General features: G+C 37.0%; 1 protein-coding gene across 2 annotated transcripts; it reads left to right on the top strand.

The window, feature by feature from the left end:
* Nucleotides 1-110: 110 nt before the first annotated feature.
* On the top strand, nt 111-4478 carry LOC131366927 (glycolipid transfer protein-like). Of its 2 annotated transcripts, none has more exons than XM_058411957.1 (5): nt 111-349; nt 1684-1742; nt 1826-1959; nt 2229-2379; nt 3014-3218. In XM_058411957.1, the coding sequence occupies exons 1-5, from the start codon at nt 247-249 to the stop codon at nt 3161-3163; spliced, it is 597 nt and encodes a 198-aa protein (XP_058267940.1). In that variant the 5' UTR covers nt 111-246; the 3' UTR covers nt 3164-3218. The 2 variants fall into 2 exon arrangements, with proteins under 2 accessions (XP_058267940.1, XP_058267939.1); XM_058411956.1 differs by lacking the exon at nt 3014-3218 and adding an exon at nt 3235-4478 and having other exon boundaries at nt 113-349.
* The last annotated feature ends 5359 nt before the right edge of the window (nt 4479-9837 follow it).

Below are 9837 nucleotides of genomic sequence, written 5' to 3' on the forward strand. Positions count from 1 at the left end.
ATAGTCACTCCTCACCAGTTTTGCATAAACGTCGCCTATAGGTCAGATTAATTGCGCTGTCAAAGTCTTCTCGCCGATTGGCTAGTTTCATCCCCACCTGTTGAATATTCTGATCAGGCTCCGCCCACTACTTCCCTGTTGCTGCATGAAGTGGCACTTCGGCTTGTTCCGGGTTAATTGTGCTCTCTTTTTTTCCCTCTCGTTTTATTTATTAGTTTGTTTTTGCTGCTTTTTTCGTATTTTGCAATGTCTCTCTTATTAGAGAATCAGTTCCCTGTACTGCCTAATCCCTATGAAATCGCTACAAAGTCGTTTTTGGAGTCGGTATCCCATCTTCCGCCTTTCTTCGGTGAGTAACGTTAGCCCATATGGAACGGAGAGTAGTCTAGTGCTGATGACCAAAGTGTACCAAAATGAAAAGTTATTGGAACAAGACCCAAGCTGCTCTTTCCCTATATGTTGACTCATTAACGTGAGCATGGACATTTTAGAGGTGGCTCCAAGATTAATAATAACCTGATAAAAGAGCTAACGAACAGAGTATGTTTACATAAAGTTGTGTACCTTAATAATTACGATAAGGATTATTTTGGTTTTAAGTACAAATGAATCTTAACCTTGTGGCTGTTTGAATAGATAAGTTTGTTGATACGGTCTCCCCTTTGAAGTCTGGAATGGTTCAGTCCTAAAAATGATACCAATTAATTATTTATGAGCGTGCTGCCCTGAAAGGCTACTCGAACTTTCAGGTTAAACACAAATTAGTATTGCTAATTGTAAATGGCTGTGTATCCGGGGGGCGTGGCCACGTGAGAGATACAGGGTGTCCCTGCTCCTGATTTGCCAGCCCAACTCTGACTTTATAGTAAAGAAAAATATTACATGAAAATATCAGTATTTTGATTTGTTGAGGCACCAGATTGTGAAAACCTATTAGAGTTTTTTTTTGCAACTATTTACAAAAATGCCTAACAAAGAAAAGAATACTTAATAATAAGAGGAAAAATAAAAATAGACTTTAACAACCAAAACCTATTAGTCAGAGATATAAAATCACTAATGTCTGAAGTTACCACATTGTCCTTTTTGCCCAGCCCCGATATCTAGCTCACATTTACTTGAATCATCATAGTAACATTACGTTTCATGATAAAACTCAGATATTCTACAAATAATAAGATACTGGTACTTGTTTATGCGTTCATTTTAGTCTACAAGTTTGGACACACCGCTGCTGTTTATTTATGATTTATATTTAAGAGCTTGGTATACCACCTTTACTGTACTAAAGCATACTGTATGCAGGTACACTGTATGTGACCATCACTGAATGTCGACCTTCACCAAACTGTTGTCAGAAATTTGTCTTTGTATGTTTTGGCTCTTCGCTTGAGTTGCTCCAGCATGACAATGCCCCTGTGACAGAGCTGGTTCGAGTGGAAGAACTGAACTGTCCAATATTTGATATATATAAGACGAATAAAACACATAGGACTTGCTGTTATTAAAAAGTGGCAAATGTCATCTGGTGCTTCTTTATTCCAAACCTTTTTAACAGAGCTTTCAGTATTTCTAGTATAAAAACACGGCATATGTTGCTGCAATTGCTTTGCAATTTGCTGTCCATCTGATTCACAGTTTTTTTTTTTTGTTGTTGTTTTTTTTGTTTGTTTGTTTTAACAGATTGTCTAGGCTCGAAGGTTTTTGCTCCCATCAAAGCTGACATAAATGGAAATATCACAGTAAGTGTAACTCTCCTCTCCCTTTTTATTTTTGATCTCAAACATTCATACTGATACGAGCACTCTCTGCTCTGGCTCTCTAGAAAATACGAGCTGTATATGACTCTGATCCAGTGAAGTATGAGACGCTTCAGAAGATCCTGGAAACTGAGAAAGGCATGTACGGGTCCGAATGGCCGAAAGCAGGAGCCACGTTAGCGCTGATGTGGTTAAAAAGGTGATTGTTTTTAAGTCATGTCAGAAGGGATCATGGGCGAGTGGTCAGATGAGTGTAGTGAATGCTTGCAGCACAAATGGAAAAGTAAAGGAAAGGCTTTTACAATTTGAGTCACAAAACATTTCAGGACATGCCGTTATCATATATTACCATATTAACAAAATTTCACTCTTTCATTCACTCTCCTCCTGCCTTCTTGTCAAAAGTGTTCAGTACGTCGGACTGTTTCGGAAACTCAGCCCTTGCTATTTGCTTACTGTTTTCCTCAGAGGCCTGCGCTTTATTCAGATCCTGCTGCAGAGTTTGGCAGATGGCGAGCAAGACGAGAACAATCCCAACCACATCCGCGTCAATATCACTAAAGCCTACGAACAGGCGCTGAAGAGATACCACGGCTGGATAGTGCAGAAGATTTTTAAGGTAAGGGATGGAAAGAGAGAGATGGAAATGGAATATAAATGACTTTATTAAGGAAGGCAATATGTGTATCCACAGCAAGTTGTGTAGTATCAAATTTTTATACATCTGAGCCTTGATATAATATCCTCAATACCCCAAAGCAGAGAGGTAATGGAGGTAACACTTCTGAAATTGAAGAAAAAAGAAAAAAAAAAACTAGGCAACTTCTTATAATGTTAGAAAAACCTTCAGCAGCATGCATTTACATTTGATTTATTGAAATTAGCATTATGCCTTTGTTTAATGTTATGAGATTATGATGAGATTGCAGTTAACACTTACTGTGCACTTGGAACCTGGACACCTGCTTGTTTGCAGTTTTCTAATCAGCCAATCATGTAGTGGCAGTGCAAAGCTTCAGGAGCTTCAGTTAACGTTCACATCAAACATCAGAATGAAGAGGTGATTGTGATAGTGGTGTGATTGTTGGTGCCAGTATGAGTATTCCAGATCTTATGGGATTTTCTTGAATAGTCATCATTAGAGTTTACACAGTGTGGTGCGGAAAAAAAACATCCAGCAAGCCGCAGTTCAGCAGGAGATCAGGTTTCAGTTGGTTTCAGCTGACAGCAACTTATGTAGTCACTCTTTACAGCTGTGGCGAGCATCTTGGAACTCACGAAACCATGAGGCGTATCAACTACAACAGCAGATCATCGTAACAGTTTCTACTCCTGGCCACTGTGAACAGGAATCTGAGGCAACTCTAGGCACAGGCTTCCTGAACCTGGACAGAAAAAGATGAAACAACTAATCCCCAATGTTTTCTCTCTCTCTCTTTCTCTCCCTTCCTCCCTCCCTCCCTCCTTGCATTAGGCTGCACTCCTGGCTGCGCCGTACAGGTCAGACTTCCTGAAGGCTCTGTCTAAAGGTCAGGTGGTGGCTGAAGAAGACTGTCTGGCCAACATCAGGCAGTTCCTGTTGAACTTTACCACCACCATAGACGCCATTTACGAGATGTACACAGTGATGAATGCTGAGCTGGACTATACAGTGTGAGGGGTCGTGTTGCATTGCTTTTCTCAGGTCAGACAGCATTCCACCGGAAACTTATTTTATTATTGGGAATTTTCTTTTATTGTTCTTTGCAGTGAGAGAATTTTCTGTCTTTTCTGGCAGAAAAAAAAAACAACCTAAAGTGCATTTAAATACAGGATCTCTGACCAAAGAGATGCTAAACTACCTGTGATGTTTTAAGACACTGTATCACACAGCTTGACAAAACCTTGCTCCTGGAAATCTAGACCAGTCACTGCAGTTACCCCTGACCTCAAAAAAGCAGATCGAGAAATGATCATCCTTCTCTTACTGACTGATTACGGACATGACAGATACACAGAATACGTGATACAAAGGAGTTTTCTTAGTATTCTTATATACTACTGACATCTTCAGGTGCATCTGAATGTTTAGAGCCGGGTGTGTCGTTTAGTAATTCTAATAATAATAAGAACTAATTATAAAGCACATTTCATACAAATGATATAAAAGTAAACTTTTTTTTTTCCTTTTTTTTTTTTTTAAAAGGAGGAATAAATAACAATGAATGAATAGGGACTGAACCAAACAAGGATTTTTTTTATTGATTTAAATAATAAAAATTAATAAAAAAAAATAAGGTGGAAACGTCTCAGAAAGAGTTTCAGAGTTTTTGGAACTTTGACACGTCCTGCATTTCAGTGGCCCATATTCAGTATGACATTCTGTTGTCACTGTGGTATGAAATTATTATTAGCTTTAAAACAAGTTAAAGAATTTTTAGATCATTGTAGATTATTGTATGACAATGCCCAATTTGTAGAACATTGTTGTCATAAGTGTGTTGTAATTTTAGTAAAAGAAAACAACAACAAAAACTAGGTCAATACCTGTTTGATGAGGTGTTCATTAGTTTCTTCTTCTTCCTTATTTAGCTTTATTTATTTTTTTTTAATACATGAAATGCATTAAGTGGCTCAGTCATTCCCCATGTCTATGATGATGTTTATTGAATTGCAAAGTTGAATGATGGGGATTAATTTTAAAATATAAAGCATTTTGCAGTTTTGCTACATGATTGATATTAGTGTTCATAAAATGAAGAAAAGAAAAAAAAAAGAGAGAGAGACTGACTCATTAACTGATATCATACATTCACAGCCATACATGCTGACAGCTCATGGTTGTACTGCACAAAACCGATGACTAAGTTGCAGACTGTTGTGATTATCTGCATTAGGATTATTTGCAAGCGTATATTTACACTCTCAGGGTGTACAGTTTATTATTGTACATACTGTTCTGTATATTATTGAGCGAAGGAAGCAATTTTAGGAGTCACTGTGAGAAAGTCAGTTAATACAGATTTATGTCTGACTCTGAAAATAATCGTTTATTACTGTTACGTCTGTGAGGTTGGCAAAATGTTTGATTTGCTCATGCTGCGTGTCATTCATGTGTAAACAAATGCAGAAAGAAAGGGGTACAGCTTTCCTGCATTACAAAACCTCACTCTGAAGTTAATTTATACTGCTGTGTGTGTGTGTGTGTGTTTCTGACTGAGATGTAATGAAGAATTATTCTATTAACTAATTATATTGTTACACTGACATGTATGTATGTATATTTGTATTGTATTGGTACACTGATATATACATTAAATGATGGGCTGAAATAAAGAGTGCCTTTCTTGTACCATTAAAGATTTTATTTTGTAGCTGATCGCCTCTGAGCAGCTGTCAATATTGTCAGTAATGTTTTGTGCTATTGTTTAAGGATTTATTATTCAACACTGATATCCAAACATTTTACCTAAGATGTATTTTGCTGTTGTGCCACCAGGGGGCAGCATGAAGCTGCATGTTCTCCACAATGAAACTTGTTTACATCAGGTGGTGTGTTTACTTAAAATTAAAATAATAAATGTACAAAAAGATTTAATTATTGATTACCATTAGACCTTTATTTGCACATTTATGATCTGATTGTTAGGCACAAAAATACACGTTGAAAAATAACTAAATACATTTTTCACAAATCATGGGTCTCCAGATTTTTTTCTATACAATATTCAGTAGGGCAAAGTTCGTCTCTGATTGGTTACTCCGTGGTCCGTGACAACCAATCAGTGGACTGTAGCTTAATTTGAATAAATTAGGGAGCATACCGCTTTAATTGATGCAATGTCTAAAGAAGTTAAAATCGTAGTCACCATAGGAGTCGACTCTTAGGGCTCCTTTAAAATGTTTTTTTTACCCCCAAAGCTGGTTAAAGTCTCAAATCTCACGCTCAAACTGTTTAATGAATTCTTTCTCTGTATTGTGATTAACAGTATAGGATTATTCTTTGCATTTGTCTTTGTTGCAAAATCGGTTGCACCTAATGAAAAACCATCCATCGTGCTACATATTTTACTGACAAAGACAGTAAAAGAGTATCCTGAATTATTAAATTACTGTAGCTGCTACATACATTTTCACTGCTCAAAACTAAACGTTTCAATATTTAGCGCAAATCTATTTATTCTAGGTCTTAATATATTCCAATAGACTCCCACAGCTCACCTAAAAGAGCAGACTCATTGAGTCGACTCGTTTGGCAACAGCACATCATTAAGATCTTTCTACAGTCAAAAACGTGCTATAAATGTGCTTGGGCCCGTACAAAAAAGAGTGCAGTTAAGTTAAATAAATCTCTAAAAGGTGCTAATAATGCCAGCGTTTCAGTGATGAACTGTATGCTTACAGGAAATCAATCATTTAAACCTGCACTGATTTACTCCTGGTGTTCTGTGTTGAAGATGGTTGGTGTTTACATGTGTGCCTGAGCTCATCCCTGCAACATGTCAACACCCACATTAGTTATATGTCTGTACTTCCAGGTAACAACATATCACCGTATAATCACTGAAAAATAGTTTTGTTACAGTGCAAATTTGCTATGTTTTCCAAATGGTTGACCTTTTACAAAGTGCAGTACCTCCACATGAATCCTAGACATTTAGGCCACAGTGCTAATCTATAGAGAGCTACATTAGCAAACAGCAGCCTGGTCTTGTTATTGAGCTGCTTCTGAGCAGGTCATGGCCTCCAGTATTCAGACTAAAATGAAGCCTGTTTAGTAGTTAATGATTTCCGCTTTCTCCTCAGCAACACGGCTGTGTGTGTCTGTGTGTGTGTGTGTGTGTGTTCTGCTGCCTGAGGACAATGTGGAGCTTGTGGCTCCTCTCAGCGGAGACCAAATTCCCTTTCTGCATTAGCAGGACCGGTAATCCCACAGTTTTAAGAAGCACAGCTGCTGCCGAGGGGAAACGAGGCCATAAAGTAACTCGCCATATAAAGATGGAGAACTCTTAGTCTCTCACTTAACAATGAAGAGCATTCAGCTGTTTTTGTTTCGTCTGCCATTTACCACATGAAACGTTAGGTTTGCTCTATGGTAAAGCCAACATTTTGTATTATTCTATATAAAATCTGCTTTATGCTATAGTGGGCAATTTTCTCAAAAGGGAAGCATAGAGGAAGGAAGTTTTTAAAATTTAATACATGTTGCAATTACTTCACCAAAAGCAGTCAATAACTTTTAAATATTTCACTGGATTTCTTCTTTAAATATTTCTCTAGACTAATGATTAGGTCTATTAAGTGCAGTGTTTGGTAATTATCTAATCATTTTGATGAAACGTGGCCAAGACAAAGTCATGAGGTGAATGAGTTGGAAAAGGTATCCATTTCAAAAGCTCCATTTGTATTTTTAGTATCAGTATGCTTTAGCTGAGAACGTTTATTTCCAGCAATACATGCAGTAACCTAAGCAAGTGAATGTAATGTGCTGGTCACACGGTCATTTTCTATGCATTTAACTACAACAGGATAAAAATGAAAGATGTGTGGATGTGCACAAATGGCTGAAAAAACAAGTCAAAAATAGGAAACATGGCATTACTTCATTGTGAAAGATGCCTCTTGAGTATCTTCAGATATATTTATGCTATCCTAAGTAAGAAATAAAACACTTGTGGGGGGATGTATATAAAAAAAATTTTTTTTCTTATTCTATATTTAATACTAGAATACATCAATGTTGTGGAACATTAGTTTGTTATTGCAAATGATTGTATTTCGACAGCTATAGAGTTAAGCATTCATGGGGCATTTGCCTTGTGCAAGTCTTTGTGAAGGAGTCATTATTATAGAAACTATAACATATTAGAACAAGATCATCCTGTGCTTTTGCCCTGTTATCAGATCCGCCAATATAGAAAATGTATCACCTTCTGACCAATCAGATTTGAGAATATAACAGTGCTGCAGAATAATAAATATAAAATTAAGCAATATAATAAATAAGATAAAGTTAAGATAAATATAACTGGAAAAAATGTTTGTTGTGCTTAAATTCCTCTACGAGGAAAAACTGAAGGTTTAAAAAGAAAAAGTTTTTAATTTCTAACCACCTTAGCAAAAAAAACCCTTAATTTTATTTTAGTCAACTTACCATCACCTATATGTGCAGAAATGTTTATCACAAATACGTTATGCTTTAGTGCTTAGATAAACAGCCAATCAGTATTTATTGTGGGACGTCTTGTCTGAAATATCATTCTCTCTTGTTTATTTCTGACTTCAGCACTCTGGTTTCCATCACCTTGTAAAATCACAAAAGGAGGAGATTTTTATGTGGAGCTTCGCGTGAATGCAGCACGAAACAATCAGCACAGCGTTTATGCATGTTCGATTTCGATTGCCTTGTTTACTACAACAGGAGCTTCTGGAATTGCAATAAATGGTTCTGGGCCAGAAACATAGGGGAAAAACCCCGAAAGCAATTTGCATATCTAGGAGGGGGAAAAAAAAAACATCAAGATAAGTGGGCTGCTGCATTGTGCCGTGCCTTCTAGTCCACCGTAAGCGCACAATACGCTTTATTAAAAGTAATATATTCTGAGACATTTAACCTGAGAGGACTGCACATTTTTCATACACAAATGCAACACTGCAGGGGAAGAAAAAGAAGGACCTTTATAGAGTCCTATTTCCATATATATGACTTTCTCAAGAGGGGTGCTGGATAAAACCCCATGCGTCTCCAGTACTCAATACTCTGAAGATAAAATATAAAAAAATAAAACACACAGATAAGACGCTTGTATTTTTAATAACGAAATCTATAAAGTACGCAGGCATGTGCACATGCAAAAGTTTGGACGAACCTACTGGTAGAAGAGGTTTCTGCATTTTTATTATTGAAAAATATATGTTTATTTTGCAGTATCACAAAGATATTAACACTATGAAATAACACGGAATAATGCAGCGGTGAAAGAATTTTTTTTTTTAGAATTGAAATTCTTAACCGTGTTCCTGATGAAGCTTTTCAACTCGTTTCATGAGGCGGCTTCACCCAGGAGGCTTTTCTTAAAGTTCCTAATTGAATTTTAAGCTGGAGTTACTTATTAAAAACATATTCTGAAATAAATGTCTACATAAGCATTGACTTCTCTATTTACACTGCCTTAGAAACAAATTTCATGAAATGTCTGATATTTTGACTGGTAATGTATATTTTATTTTTTTTCTGTAATTAGGATTATTTCATATTAGGTATTAGATAATCTGCTAAATGTAAGCAGGACAAAAAGTTTTCAAAATTATTCTACACCTATATTAAGGCAAATTGGATTCGGATTGGAGATCCAAGAATTAAATAATACAAAAAAGAATATGTCAGATTGGTGGCACTGTATTCTGGAATCCATTACTGAGCTGATTGTCAATTTATCGTTAATATACATTTAATCTTTTATCATCATGAGGCAAGTGCATGAGGTCCCTTGCTCCACCTCCTTTCTGATGTCACACATATTATGTGCGTTTGATCATGTGGTACTTACAATGTTGGGCAGTGGTGGCTCAAGTGGTTAAGGCTCTGGGTCGTTGACCGGAAGATCAGGGGTTCAAGCCCCAGCACCGCCAAATTGCCACTGTTGGGCCCTTAACCCTCTCTGCTCCAGGGGTGCTGTATCATGGCTGACCCTGCGCTCTGATCCCAACCTCCAAGGATGGGATATATGAAGAAAGAATTTCACTGTGCTGTAATGTATATGTGACAAAGGCTGTTTCATTTTCATTTCTCTATCTGTCTCTCCATGAGTCTTTAACCTTGTTAGTCTTTTAATATGTTAAGTAATGGCAATGCCTCAAAGAAAGTGCTTGTTTATTTAAACACGTTTTGAAAAACCAGACACATAAAAGATAACCCAAGGCTTGGGTCCAGTGTCCGAGTACATTCATATCAGACTCCTGCAGAAAAGTAGCTCTAAGGGATAAGCACTAAAAGTTCAGGACAGTGCCAGTAATTATACCTGGTAATAAGATCTGCATGGTTTGCGTGCGACTCGAATGCCATGCAGACCTGCCATTGTTCAGCCTACCACTCTGT

This window comes from Hemibagrus wyckioides, linkage group LG16, assembly GCF_019097595.1.
Source record: "Hemibagrus wyckioides isolate EC202008001 linkage group LG16, SWU_Hwy_1.0, whole genome shotgun sequence".
Taxonomy (NCBI): Eukaryota; Metazoa; Chordata; class Actinopteri; order Siluriformes; family Bagridae; genus Hemibagrus; species Hemibagrus wyckioides.